The 15871-nt window shown below is 35.1% G+C and overlaps 1 protein-coding gene across 3 annotated transcripts in view; it reads right to left on the reverse strand.

Annotated features, from left to right (window-relative positions):
- The window catches only part of LOC142317326 (BTB/POZ domain-containing protein 6-like), a 69454-nt gene extending 58552 nt beyond the window's left edge, over positions 1-10902 (reverse strand). For 2 of the 3 annotated variants that reach the window (XM_075353786.1, XM_075353784.1), the window contains exons 1-2: positions 10653-10902; positions 3877-3987 (exon numbers count right to left, since the gene is read on the reverse strand). In XM_075353786.1, coding sequence (XP_075209901.1) covers positions 3877-3987; positions 10653-10760 — 219 coding nt within the window. In that variant the 5' untranslated portion in view covers positions 10761-10902. The remainder of the gene's footprint in view (positions 1-3876; positions 3988-10652) is intronic. The other variant, XM_075353785.1, reaches the window with a different exon arrangement.
- Positions 10903-15871: the final 4969 nt, after the last annotated feature.

The following is a 15871-nucleotide window of genomic DNA, read 5'->3' on the forward strand; positions in this document are numbered from 1 at the left end:
CATTTAAAATTCTGATAAGCCTGCAAAAAGAGCTATCTGAATAAAACAAAATATTTGTAAAAAGTGCGATAGACAAAAAACCCGCATAAAATAGGAAGAAAAGGTGCACAGAGAAATGAGGTTGACTTTATTACCAAGTATGAACTAAGGCTCTTTGATATGAAGGTATATCTATTATTTTTTGAGTATAAGTCTTTCAATTAATTCTCTTAAATTTTAATGCATATTTGGTTTGAATAAAAAAAAATATAATTAATAAAATCATCTAAAGACAATACAATTTTTTGTTTAAAAATTCTCCAGATAGAATTAACACTAGATCATGACAACTGGAAGACTTTCCTGTATATAATAAAAAGTCAATTAATTCAGCCTTGTTTAGTATTCCGTTATTTATATTATATTATGTCGCAGTTTTGAACATACTAATATTTCTTCACATTATTATTAATATGTTTTGTTAGAATAGTGTATTTTAAAATGAGTTTAGAATAATGAATGTTGTTGAGCTATTATGTGTATAATATAATCAATTTATTTTTTTGGAGAAGTATTACAGGTTTTTAATCGACTTTGTAAATTACCGTGTGAATAAAATTACATCCATGATACAAGGAAGACTGCAATTTTGTCCCGGGCATATAAAAAAAATATTTTTTTCAAAAGGGTGTATAGTTACACACTATATAAAATACATTACGAATGTGAAAGTGTACTAATCAATAATCAAGATTTCTAGGGTAACCGTTGTAATATCTTAATAGAAAGAGCATTACCAAATACCATTTAATTATTAACAAATAGAGCATAATATTAGTATATAAAAATAATAATTATGTTAAACATAATGGAAAAATTTATAAACGTAATAGATAGAGAAACTCTGAAAAATTTATAAATTTAAAATAATTTAATGAAAATTACTTAACTTCATCCTATTTGTTAATTTTTTAAAAAAGGGCAGAAAATTCAGTTTTTTACAAATTAGAACGCACTATATACACACATACAGTATATAAACACACACTATATTTTGTGTGTGTGCGTGTGTGTATTTGCATTTTTTGGATAGATCAGTAATTAGTTTACTGGAATAAAAATAATAAAATTCAATAAAATATATCTTTAAATCTTGTTAAATATTTCTAGATAGTTATCTCATTTTGTTAAAAATATTTAATATCTGTCATAATTACTGACTAAACTTCATAGTGCTTTGAAAAAAAAAATACTGTCTTCTAGGAAATTTTATCATATTTTAGCGGCGTAGTTGCTTCACCTGGGTTTACTTAATTTAATCTTTTAAGAGATTGCAGGTGATACAACTTGTACGGTGAATGGAATTAAAACACATAAAGCCAATAATTTAAAGTTATATAACATAACAAGTATGTTGATATTATTAGGTTAGTGGAGAAAAGATATGACACACAGCAAATCACAAATACTAAATTCATTCCTATACATTTGTTCTTAAATGACAAAAAGGATTCGTAAAGGACACAAAACCTTACAAAGATAAAGCATATTTTATTAAGAATAAATTCTCCATGTACATTATGTTAAAATCTGCATACAACCGAACAGCATATGACATAAAAAATGTGCACTAAAATGAAAAAAAAATACTGGTTGTAATATAGAAAAAAATCTGTCTATTCGATAAACTTGCTCTACAGTATTGGTGTTACAAGTAGTGCTCTGATGTTACAGGATCCTTTTTTCCATGAGCTTAACAAACTATATCCTGAACGATAACACTAATTACACTGATATACATAATTTTTGTTTCCTAACATGCGATACATGATTTTAAACTGTTTTTGATCCTGAAAATGAATATGAATTCAGAATCTTTCTATCTGGACAAGATTAATCGTCTGTGCAGATCAAAACATGTAGCTGAAAACACAGTGTGATGTTTTCATTAAGCAATGGATGTGCGAATGAGTTAATTTCGTTCAGTCTTACTGATGTCTTAAGTTTGTTGACAGTGCAGTGTCATAATGCCTCAAAATTATGTAAATCATGTGGATGCCTTTTGTTATGTATGTGGTGAGTTTACCATAAAATCAAATAGAAAAAACATTACACCGTTAAATAAAAGAGCATATCATTTGTACTTTCAGTGTAAAATTGGTAATCAGGTTAAGACATGAGCTCCGCATATAGTATGTACTGATTGTTCTGTATATTTAAGAGGATGGCTAAACGGTCCACGGAAGGCTTTGTGATTTGGTGAACTATGGTTTGGTGTGAACCAAAGGATCATGTAACTGATTGTTACTTTTGTTTAACAAGTGTGCCTGGAATTCCTAAAAAATCTAAACTTACTGTAAAATATCCTTCATTGCAATTCGGCCTATACCTCATAGTGAAATTTTCCAGTCCTGAGTCACCCGTGAATGTTTGTTTCGAAAGCAGCGATAAAGAATCAGGCAGTACTGAAGAAGACAACAATGATTTTGATTTTGAATTATCTTCAAATAAGCCACATGTTATATCGGTTACGGATTTGAATTTATTAAGAAATCAAGCTGAACTGTTAGGATCAAGACTGCATGGTTGGAATTTACTTTTAAAAAAATACAAAAATTTTGGGCTTTCGAACCCGACAAGAAGAACTTTGTCAGTACTTTATTGATAAAAATAATTTTGTTTATTGCACAAATGTTGATGAGCTTATGTTGCACTTAGGACAAGTTCATAAACCTGAGGACTGGTGCCTTTTCATAGATTCGTCCAAGTATATTTAAAAGTGGTTTTACTACACAATAACAAATTTCCTTCGATACCAATCACTTATGGCATTAATTTGAAAGAGCCATACGATGTGTCGAAAGACGTTCTTGAAAAAATATATGATAAAAAACATAGCTGGATCATACGTGTTGATTTGAAAGTTATAGCTGTTGTCTTAGGCATGCAGTTAGGCTGCATTAAGTACATGTGTTTTGTTTGCGAATAGGAGAACCGAGCGAGGGTTATAAACACTATATATAAACATTATGTTACCAAAGAGTGGAAGAAACGAGACAACTTAACTCCAAATGGGAAAAATATTATTCATGAACCCTTAGTTGAACCCAAAAAAATATTTTTACCCTCTCTCCATATCAAGCTAGACTAATAAAACATTTTGTAAAAGCAATGAAGAAAGATAGTTCCGGATATTTGTACATCAGGCCAAAATTTCCGAATGTAAGTGAAGGAAAAATTAAAGAAGGAATATCTGTTGATCCTCAAATAAGAGAGTTGGTCAAAGATGATGTATTTGACTTGATGTTAAATAATGTAGAAAGTGCAGCTTGGGCTTCATTTAAAGGCATTTGCAAATATTTTCTCGGCAAACAAAAATCCAACAATTACCAAGATATTGAAAGTTAACTTCATACAGAGCCGTTGATTTATAACATTTCTTTGAAAATACATTTTTCCACTCGCATCTGGATTTTTCCCGGTTAACCTCGGAGACGTAAGTGACGAACACGATGAATGTTTCCACCAAGATATTTCGGTGAAGGAAAGCCGCTCTAAAGGGGAATGGAATACTAACATGCTAGCCGATTGCTGTTGAACATTAATTCGGGATGTGCTTGAGGCTATTTATAAAAGAAAAGCATCAGCGAAATCATTCCTACACAGGTATGGCCATGCAAAATTATAAATTTTACAGATTTTAACTATATTTTCCCTTAATTCTTTTAGAAGCGTAATTTATTTAAAACTAAGGGTGATAGAAAAAATGTATTTACTGATCTGTAATGTACGCAAAAAAGCAATTCAAGAAATGTTGTCACACTTATAGAAACATTAAAAAAATCTTTTTTGTCTAACAGTGTTGTAAAATAACATATTTTTAACTCTCTGCAATACCTTTTTTTGTTGTTTTCCCTTTCCTACAATGAATTCAATATCACTTTCTTCTCCAGTTTCCATAATTTCAGCCAAATTCTCTAATACGTTGTAAACTGACATGTTCTGTTTCTAATAAGTAATTTAATAATAATTAAATAAGACTTTTTTATAAATAATTTAACACAAAATATATATATAATTCGCATTAGGCGTAATTAGAGGTTGAAAGCAAAGTAACTTAGCACAACAATATTTTAGAACTTTTTAATTAGAGGAGCACTTTTAGAAATATTTGAGTGTTCTTATCGGCTATTCAAGTTGATTTTCATATCAAGTGGTATAATATGTACACGTGATACTTAGTATTAACAAAGGAAATGAAGCAATATTATTTGATAATAATTCAATATTTCATGTTTATTTTTATTTATATTTTATAAGTTTATGTAATGAAATCAATCTTGTCAAAGTAGTCGAATCGGTGATGTTGATACTGCAGTTAAAGAACTAAAGCTCTCATAATCAAAAAAATAAATAAATATTCGTGCTTAGTATCTAGTATTTTCTCTGTGTAATTTTTTCATATAGTCGAACCTTGTGCTAAAACCTGGAAGTATGAAGTACCTCGCATTAATATTATACATGGTTTATAGTAATTACAGGTTTTCCGTAATAATTTGAAGATTGGCTCTTTGACAGAATGAGGATTACGCAACGGTAAAAGATCTACTATATTTGACTTTAAAAAAAATTGTTTCATAAACGATATGTAAAGTAACTACACATTGATACAAAGTAACTGTTACATTGATGCCATCAGTGTCGTATTTAAATTTAAATATTTAATATTATTTTTATATTATTTACACTGCCTTGGATAATAAACGCATGCAAACAATCCGGAACGGGGCTATATGAATATGAGTAACTGATTTAACGTATTACCTTTTATTATGAATTACGTATGAGTTTAATAGCACTAATTAAATTAATTCATAGTATTCTTCCATTAGGGCCGGTGCTATCACGGCTCTTGTTCTCCATCTTGTTCTATTCTTTGCTAACCTATTTGTTTCATCATATTCCCATAATCCCTTTTCCATAATCCATCCTTCATTTGTAATCTCTTCCTTTCTTTTCATTCACCAAGCTTCTATCACATCCTGCAATAAACATCTCATACAATGTTCTAGGCATTTCTTTTTCATATATTCAATCACATTTGGGATTTTCCTATTCGCTCCAATTTTCATTAATTCTTCTTCATTAACAAACATGGCCTTGCCATCTCACATTTATAATTCTGTGTCTCATCTTAAAAGCCTCAATTCGTTTTCTGTCTGCCTTTCTCATCGTCCACGTTTCAACTCCATAGAGCATCAGTTCCAAATAAAATATTTTATTGGTATTTTTAATCCTTTGAATACGCCAGTAATGATGTCACAAGGTGCGGGCGGAGCGACGGTTGGGCCTGCTCCGGATCATTGATCCTGACTGGGGTCCGCCAGTCAACCGCCTCCCACAAATTTAACCTGAGCTGAGGAGTAAGTTACTGCCTGACCCACGATACTGACATCCCAGAATTCGCACGTAGCAGTAAGAGCTCCGATACACTTACTCATGAGAATCGTTGCCAAGGGCCGAAGTGACTGACACACTGAACGGCGCAAGACTCAGCACAGCAAACTCACAGCAGCCCACCCTCAACCCGGCTTTACAACCGAGAAGAGGGATGGGCACTTCCCGTCCGCAAACACGGTCATTTCTCCGACCCACGCTGCAAGCAGCGAAACCGAGAACCAAAACCGCAACCAGCTCGGAAAGCTCGGGACCGCCAATCTCGTACTCCATAGTGAGCTCCTGAGGAAGAACATTTCCACGTTGGCCAATATAAGTGCAGGTACCGAAGTACCATGTCTTTGACCGCCCCAGACGTGTGCGTAGATGTTGTTGCACGGACGTGGGGTTGAATTTATCCGCTACATTATTGTTATTATTATTATTCCAGACTACTCAGCCAATCCAAGATAAGGATTGGCTGATTGTACTGTCAAATCAGACCCAGGGCACAGGTCCCACGGTGTTCCAGGTGCCATGGGTATGGGCATCTGGCTCGTGGATGCAAGGGCCCTGACAGAAGCCGGCTCTGCCATAAGTGCGGGTTAGGGGAGCACAAGGCTAAGGAGTGTTCCGCCCCCCTCGGTGCATGCTCTGCCAAGAAAAAGGGGTGAACGCTTCGCAGCTAGCTCACGCACCTGGAACAAGGGAGTGTCAGTTCTTCCGGACAGCCCTGGAGCAGGCGAAGAGAAAGCTCCGTTAAAATGTTGAACATAATACAGGCCAACCTTAACAGGAGCCGGCTAGCTGATGACTTGCTGCTGGAGCTAGCCAGTGACAGGGATCTGCTGCGATGAAGTGACGATTTTTAGCTGTTACCTCACCCCAAATGATTCGATAGCGGACTTTCGCCGGAAAGTTGACGCGCTGGAGGATGTTATCCTCGCTGCTACTGGTTAGTTGGTGGTAGCTGAGAACTTCAACTCCAGGGCGCTAGAATGGTGAGTGGCGCATACCAACTACAGAGGGAAATACATTCTGGACATGGCGGCACGTACTGGATTCGTGATTCTCAATACAGGGAACACGACCACGTTCCGCCGCCCAGGATATTTGGAAACCATTCCTGATATTTCCCTCGCCTCCGAAGAGCTGGTCACGCTCGTTCAGGACTGGAGAGTTCTCGAGGATTATACCGGTAGCGACCACCACGAGAGCACCCGGGGCCCCCACGGCTGGTGAAAAGATATAAGGTCAACAAAATCGACGAGAATAAATTCAACAGAAAGATCTCCTCAGGGGTGGTAGCCCCTGTAAACTTCACCAACGGGGGGGACGATGGCGCTGAAGCCGTAGTTGCTGCAACCATGCGGCTGATCACTTGTGCATGCGACGCTTCCATGCCTCACGGGGGCCGAGGGACCAGAAGCGACCCGTGTACTGTTGGACACCGAAGATTGCGGGGTTGCGCCGAGAGTGTCTTCGACTAAGACGGGTGGCCCAACGTGCGAATCGCATAGACGCGAACGCCAGGTCAGCCGAGTATAAGACGGCAAAGAAGCGGCTCCGTCGAGCCATCAACGTGAGCAAGGCACGTTGCTGGAGAGAACTGGCGGAGACCGTGGATGCAGACCCTTGGGGGCTAGGTTACAAGATAGTAACTCGGCGATTGGGGGTCTCGCGGTCACCAGCTTCATTAGACAAGGCTAAAGCGGAACACGATGTTCCCGGCGCACTCGGTCCATGCCGAGCGGGAGACAACGGGAGCGACGTGGGCGACTTCCCGCTCTTCTCGATGGAGGAACTGGAAGTAGTCCTACGGTCGCTGAAAGCTTCCAGAAGTTCTTGTCGGAGGGTAGAATCCACAAAGATTCTACCCTCCGACAAGAACTTCTGGAAGAGACCATACCAACTCCGTAGGGGAAGACCCCCCCTTGTGACGCTTCCGGTCGCCATACCGCCTCCGTTCCTAGCCCTGATTGGGTTTATCGGGAAGAGACCAGCACCTAATTCAAATACCTCGTGATACCGAGTGGCATCACGCTTCCCTGTCTTGAAGACAAACGAACACTCCTTTCTGAACGCGGAGCTCGTCCAAGTCGCTGTTCTGTTCCCTCATCAGGGTCAGAATCTCCGTGTTGGAGAGACTACGGTCGATGTCTTAAATTGTGACACAGGGCTTATGATCTAGCTTGGGGTCTACCAAGCTTCTGCACAGCATGAGAGATCTTTATGATTTAGTCTGTCTCCTTAGTCTGTCTGGCCGCGAACGACCTCTGCATAGCGCCCGGGCTGTGATGGAGCAGGAGCCGGTATCAGAACCACTTTAACCTCCTCGGTCTTGGAGGCCAAATTCTCATAGCCTTCCGCCACAGCGGAAAAGGCCTCTTAGATTTCCAACAAGCGAGGAAGAATTGTCTTCCTCGCACCTGAGCCGACGCTGCCGGGGAGAACCAAAAACCCAATTAGATAGTAGAGTTCGCTCTGGACTGCCGTCGCCAGTGGGGCAAAACTGCCAGGTCTGCCCATCTCTTTGCAAAACGTCTCTATTGCAGGGTTAGGTTCACCTCGGGCGGGTGTCCCTGTATCCATCTCCGAAGTCTCATCCTCCAACGAGGTCGTAGGAACAGGCTTCCACTTCCTCTTCCGCCTGGACTTCTTAACCTCGGTGAACTGTTTCATGGCCGGAGATTCCCTTGCCTGACTAGCTATATCTAAATTCTCGCTGTCTACCTACAATTAGTTGGGCGAATCCGCAAACGCAACGACTGGCCGCAGCGAGTACGAGCAGCTGGAGAGCTGAATATTCTTCTGTCGCTCTTTATACCTTTTAGCCGCTTCTGGATTAGTTATTAAATAACCACAGATTACGGCCCTCGTTCTGAAAAGAACGAAAGTAGGATTAGGGAATGACCCCTTACTTGTCACTGATAGCCAAATCACCGAAAAGCAAACCAAAATGACCACAGAACCTTGGTAACGCACATGAGAAAACACCAAAGTAGTCTCTAGCCCTTAGCAAAATGGAGATCATGGTTCTAACGAAGAAGCGTATCTTCACCCTGAGGTTCGGGGTCGAGGTTGTTGAGACCAAGCTGGCCACAATTATCTCGATATGATGATTGATCGGAAACTCAGCTTCGGAGACCCGGATGGTGATTGCTGATGTTCACAGTGCATTAAATCCTGTTATACGGGGCGGAAGTGTGGGCTCAAACATAAAGAGTCGAAAGAAACCGGAAGCGGCTCGCGCAGGTGCAACGAACCGCGACCTTGCGAGTCCCTTCCAGATATCGGACGGTTTCCGAGCCTGCAGTAGTGGTCACCGGCGTCATACTCATGGCTTTTTTGGCAAGGTAGCGCCAGCCGCGCTACAGGAGGCGACAAGCAGGCGAAAACCGGGAGACCATCACCAACGAGGAACGGACTCGCACGTGTCTCGCATGGCAAGAGACCTGGGACCACGACAACAGAGGACGATAAACCTCAACGCCTCTGGTCAGACCGTTGACGGGGCCGTGGCATGGGAGGTGGAGTATTAAATGACCCAGTTTTTAACGGATCACGGGTACTTCCGCGCTTACCTCCATATGATAGGGAAAGCACCGTCCCCCGACAGCTTCTATTGCCCCGGTGTACGGGACGACACTGAGTACACCTCAGTGTACTCAGTGTTGGCGGTGGGCAACAGATCGATGGATACTAGAAGCCGAGGGACACTGAGTTCCAACAAGTGGTTACTATGATGCTCCGTAAACTGAGCAGCTGGAAGAGTGTGGTCCGATTCGTCGGCAGCATTCTCAGGACCAAGAAGGGTGAGCTGATAGTTCTTAAAATTAGGTAGCGACCTTCTCAGGCTGATATAGGAGGACTCCATCGGAAGAAATGTGTTGAACGGTTCTGGGTCGAGTCCTGGTAGAAGGTTGGAGAGGGGGGGGTTTAGTCGGTAGTCTGCTGATGGTGATTGGATAATATCCAATCACCATCAGTGATCCAATCACCATCAGTGGGAGCCCGACACCCCGTGAGTAAATGCATTTCCACCTCCCTCCACAAAAAAAATATAAATATTATTATTATTATTGTTATTATTATTACTTTCTAAATTTATACGTAAACAAATTTTCGAATTCGTTTGGTGTTTTCACTTTTATCTTTGTTTTTCTCTTTTTTATGGTTTTCCGTTATAATTTTCATTATCATTTATCATTATCGTTCTATTTCTACAATAAAATTGGAATAACTCAGTAATTTATTTCCTTTTATAAAACAGTGTTACTCTTTTACTAAGTTTCCAAAACAAAAACTCTTCATATTTTTGTCAATGATTTATTATAATATGCCGTAGTTTTGTAAAATATTATATTTCTTATATTACTAAACATCCAATTATTTATAACATATTTTTTTAGAATAGTGTATTTTGAAATGAGGTCACAATAATAAATATTGTTGAGTTATTATGTGTGTAATATAATCAATTTATTTTTTGTAGAAGTATTACATCTTTCTAATCGATTTTAAATTTTCACCTCCAGTTTTATGGAAGATCTTGACAGTCCATTTCTAAAAATTAAAATACAATTTTAGAACCATTATTTATTTCAATTTAGGAGTAGGCTTTGTAAAAAATCAAAAGCAGTCTTCTAGGAAATTTTATCAGCGTAGTAGCTATAAGTAACCCGTGGTTACTTATTTCATCTTATAAGAGATTGCAGACGATACAATTTGTAGGATGAAGGGAATTGAAAAACATAAAGCTAATAATTAAAAGTTATAGAATCTAATAAGTATGTTGATATTATAAGGTTATCGCAGAGAAGTTATGATGTTTGCAGCAAACTAAAAATATTGAATTCAATCTTATACATTTTTTTTATTTGTGCCGGGCCACAAAATGTAAAAAATGTATTTTTCTTTAAAATGGTCAAAAAACCTTACCGTGTTAAAACAGCGTAGATTTTATTTAGAATAAATTCGCAGTGTACGTTTTGTTGAAATTTATTCAACCGGACAGCATATTTCACAAGAAACAAATATTGAAATAAATAAAAACAACAATTATTGATTATAATATAGAAAAAATTATTCTATTCTATATACATGCTCCACACGATAATTGGTGTTACAATTTGTTCTGTGATATTGTAGGGCCCTTTTGCTGGTGAGATTAACATACTGCATCTTGAAAGGTAATACTAATTATAAAGTAACATATTTACATCTTTCTACAATACCTTCTTTTGTTGTTCACCCTTTCCTACGATGAATTCAACATCACTTTCCTCTCCAGTTTTCATAATTTCAGCCAACCGCTTTAATACAGTATCGTTGCAATCTGACATGTTCTCTTTAAACCGTCGGCTTATAATGAATAGTTTAAAACAAAACAAACCTTAAATAATTAAAATCACACATAAAATACGCGTTAGGGAATTAGAAGTAACAAAGTTACTTGTACAATATTTTCGAACGATTTAGAGTACTTTTAGACTACTTTTAAATATTTTTGCGATTGTCCTTATCAGCTATTCAAGTGGATTGCCATGTCAAGTGTTGTAATACGTACACGTGATACGAAGTAGTTCGTAATGGAATTGCAGTATAACAAGAGTATAAATTCAAAATTTCATATTATTTTTAAATATATTTTATACATTTATGTAATGAAATTAATCTTGTGAAGGATATTAAATCGATGATATCGATACTACAGTTAAAGGAAAAAGGTTGTGGTAACCAATAAAAAAAAAAGAATATTTGTGCTTAGTATCTATTTTCGTTGAGTAATTTTTTTATGTAGTCGAACATTGTACTAATATCTGAAACTACGAAGCACCTTGCATTAATATTATACTTGATTTGTAGTAATTACAGGTTTCCCATTATAAGTTGAAGATTAGCACCGTGATAGAACGAGGACTGTACACGGGTAGAAGACTTGCTATGTTTGATTTTCAAAAAAATCGTTTCATATACATACAAAGTAACTGTTAGTACGATGACATTGCCATTGTATTTAGACACGGTATTGTATATATATATATATATAGGTATTTATATACATTTCACTTTCTTGTGGACACAATAACTGCCTAATTTTGCGCCAATCACTTTCAAATTATTTCCTAAAAATACCTCGACCCAAAATCTCGGTTGAGTTCGTTAACGGCCAAAATCGGACCATTGGGGTGGAAATGGGGTGGCTTTTTCGAAAAAAATATATCGCTATACCTTTCTTATTAAGTAGAATATCGAATTCGTTTAAAGTTCTTATTATTCTTTGGATAAGGGCCTAAAATTTATCTAAGTAAATTGATATAACCAACTATTGGCCTAGGGGGTGGAAAAAATGGGGTTTCGAAGACAAAAAAAATCATACCTCTCTCAATAGGCACAGTATCGAATCGGTTTAAGGTGCTCGTTAGTCCTCTAAACATACCTAAAACTTTTGTCTGATTCAATTTTTGACATGACCAACCCTTACGGCAAGGGATGAACCAAAATATTGCTGGTTCTTGTCATATGCTAAACATGTGAAACTTTTTTCACATACAACTGTTGTGGTATTGAGTAAATTTGAAGTTTTTCTTAACTTTAAGATGGAGTTTTTTTTATCCCCGACTTAGCACCCGTGAAATCTACCTCTGTCTTCCGGCATGCTGAAAAGAACTTTTTTATACTTGCATAGTGTGACTCAAAGCATGAACTGCAAGTAATTCAGAATAAGTTCTCAAATCTTTCGGTGCAAGTCGTTCTTGCATTGCTTTATATTAACAGATAAAAGAGACCAGACTGGTGGTCTCCTTGGTAACACAGGAATAGTACCTAGTGCCACAGAGGACTGATGTGGCACAAAAGCATCACAGATGAATCAAATTTGGTGTATTTAATAAATGACTTGATGAGTTGAAGAATCATGTAACTGCAAGACTAAAAACTTTGGCATGGAAAGTAGAGAGAGATAATAATCAAATTTAACTCTACAAAGTGGAACATGAACATCAAAATAAAGAGAATAGATGTAAAAATTGACAAAATAACGTCACATTAGTTTTATGCTGACGAGTCAACAGAGAATACAAGGTTGAGTTTTGAAGGATCAAGAAAATGATGAAAACAATATTACAGCTTCTATATAACAATATATCATGCTTCTTGTATGTATCAGGGTTCGTTTTTAGCATTTAACGTTAGTATTAATTTTAATGATATACGAGTAGCATTTAATAATTAATGTGATCTGTTATTGCTCAGATCACATATGATATATATGTAATATGATCTGTTATATTTTCTATGTTTTTTGTGAGTACATTTACTAAGTAAGACTTACTGAATGGTACTTACTTACTTAATGGTTTAATAATATCATTACCATTTTTTTTTTTTTTTTTTTTTTTTTTTAAGTAATGTTGAAGTTCGTAAGCTCAGATTAGCTACATTTTGCTTTTCTTTTTCACTTTACAAATTGTGTTTAGTTTTTATGATGTCTATCAAATCTAATTTTAAAGTTGTAATGTATTAACAGTTTGCGTGTGGGTAAATTGCATATGTTTCACTTGCGTATTGTAACCTCTAATGATGGTTAATGATCTGGACAGAAAGCTGAACATCTAGTGTCACATAATTCCAGAATGTTAAATTGCATAAGAAGGTACCAAACTATCAAAAGATAAGATCAAGATCATTAAAGACAATAAAATTTCACTAATCTTAAAACACTATCAAAAATATTAATAAATAATTAAAATTGGTTACAAAAGACAGTGCAACCTGTTATAATATTTTACCAGTCATCATTAAATCATTAACATTAAGAATTCATACATTTGAAAAATAATTATTTACAAACCATATGTAAAAGAAATATTGAAACAAGGGTTTTCTTTTTTATACATTACTGATAATAAATCACATAAGATTAAACATTACATAATGTGTAATCCTACGACAATAAAAGAAAATACATGTACCCAAATTTAGATGATTTTATATTAAGTAATACAAAATATCTATTAGTTATTCTATTATTTCACATTGTTAAAATGTTTACCTTTAATTAAAAATGAAAAGCGAATGAGAAAACTGCATTCAAATTATTCAAAACATATTGATATACTCATTGAAAACAAATGTAAATCTATTCAGTGTGCTACCTGTAATATCACAGATATCCTTAGAGAGTACAAAAGAAAAAAATTTAAGTATTAATTTATCAACTAAATAAATAACAATTTTATAATAGAGATAAATATTAATGTAAGTCTGTTTATAAAACAAGATTATAAAGATGAATCTTTATAATCTTTATGAATCTTTATACAAATATAATTTCCAATTATATATGTATAAAAACATATATATGACATTGATAGTATATATGTCCATTTTAGTTAATCCTTTTCACTCTACAGCGCAACTAAGTGAATTTAAGTAGAGCTAAATGTTTTTTTTAAGAAAATTAATTAAAAGAAAAATTGTATTTGTTAAAATGAAATAGTTTGCCACTAACATCAACTCTCAATTATAAAAAAAAAATTCATAGTATGTCTGTATTAATAGAGAGCTTTAAATAAAGAAAATTAAAAATAAATAACTGAATAAATTAAAAATCGCAAAAGACATGCCTTATTTATATCGATTTTATGAAAGGGAAATTAACAAGAAGCTTAAGTGAAAAATAAAAAGTAACTATAACCTTAGTCTAACAACTTCAAGAATGTTTTTTTAAAAATTAGCAGATTATCCACGTTTCAGTATTTATTGAGACTATAGTAGTCAAATAATACTAGGTACATCTTCTCAACATTAAATAAACTTCATTTTATGTTAATAATCTAATGTTTAGGTGTATCTGTCAATAGCTTGGTATCTATCAAAAATTTACTTATTCCCTTGTTGGCTGATTCATCCATCAATAGTTTAGGAAGGGTTCAATTCAGAAAATATGATTATATTTTTGATGTCATATAAATACTTAGTATGACATAAGAAAAAGAGAAAGAATATGCTGTATGCAATACAAATAATAATTATAATCATATAAACATTGTACAATGTCAATAAAATGAAAAAGAAAAATGTAAAATTAATTACAATATAATGATAGCTAAATCATTCATTAATTAAAATTTAATTAGTAATTAAACCTAGCATATGAAAGTTGTACAACAGGAGAAAGGCTGCTGATAGAAGAGAAATAATTCAATACATATTTTAACGTAAAACCAATTTTATAATACATTTTGGTAAAAATGTATTGTACCAAAACTTTATTCAGTAAATAATAATAATATTAATTAAAAATAGGAAAAAAGGTTCACTACTTTATATTTTACTACAGTTTTTCTATTTATAATTTTATCCAATAAAGTCTTCTCTCCATTAAAGTGGGGTTGAACAGATTTAATAGACTACATTTTTATAATTATAAGTTTGCATTCCTTGTTCCGGCTTCGCCTGTGGTCTTGGTTACTTGCATTTCATTTCGCAGTCAATTTTTTATTTATTTTATGTTTTTTAGTCAGCAAACCAGAGTCATGTGCAACCAGTTGCGTAGCACAGACAGTAGCAGTGGCAGTGGATGTGTTGGTTGAACCCCTGCACCGAACTCCATTGCACCCCTTAAAAAATAAAAATTCAATAATCTTTGAAAATCGTTTTTAAATATATATCTGAAGAATATTTCCAAACCCCCAAAAAATGTAGCATCTCCATTGTGGAGATGCTACGCTATGATGTCGCTGCGCTACATGGTTACTCGAGTTTTCTGTCGCAGTTAGGAGATATTAGGCTAGTCATGGCTCGTTTTGCTTGTTCTTTCCGTCTAGCCAGAAAGCTCTGCCCTTTGGACCCTGCTGTGATCATTTAACTCATGCTTGTGAGAATAATAATGATAAATAAAATGCATATACAGTAACAGTGGCAGTGTAGGTTGAGCTGCCGTGCTGAATACAGTCACAATCCTTAAAATATCAAAATTAAAAGACCTGAAAATGATTTTTATATATTTAAATGAAGAGTATTTGGAAGCTCCAATGCAGTGAATATCTCATTTGATATAGTCGAAATAGGGAAAATTTTCAATGGTTGTTAACATTTTTTTACCTGTCTTTATCCCTCTCAAGGTCGAATTTAAAAAAAATTACAAATGGTTTTTAGATATTTATATGGGTAAGTTACACACATCAAAATTCAAATTGATATCTTCATTTGTTAAAATGAAATTAAAAAAGATAGTCAATTTTATTGTCACTCCATCTTAACCTGTTAAACTCGGAATTTCAAAAAATCATATCTTAATGAACACTGAGAACATTTAGCATCAGTAGTTTTTGCTGCTTGTTGATGAATCGGTCAATCAGTTAGAACAAGTTATTTTAAAGGTACAATTTATATGTAAATCTATGTATTTATTACAGCAGCAATAATAATTTTTTTTTTTTTAGATAAA

This window comes from Lycorma delicatula, chromosome 1 (assembly GCF_047948215.1).
Source record: "Lycorma delicatula isolate Av1 chromosome 1, ASM4794821v1, whole genome shotgun sequence".
Classification (NCBI taxonomy): Eukaryota; Metazoa; Arthropoda; class Insecta; order Hemiptera; family Fulgoridae; genus Lycorma; species Lycorma delicatula.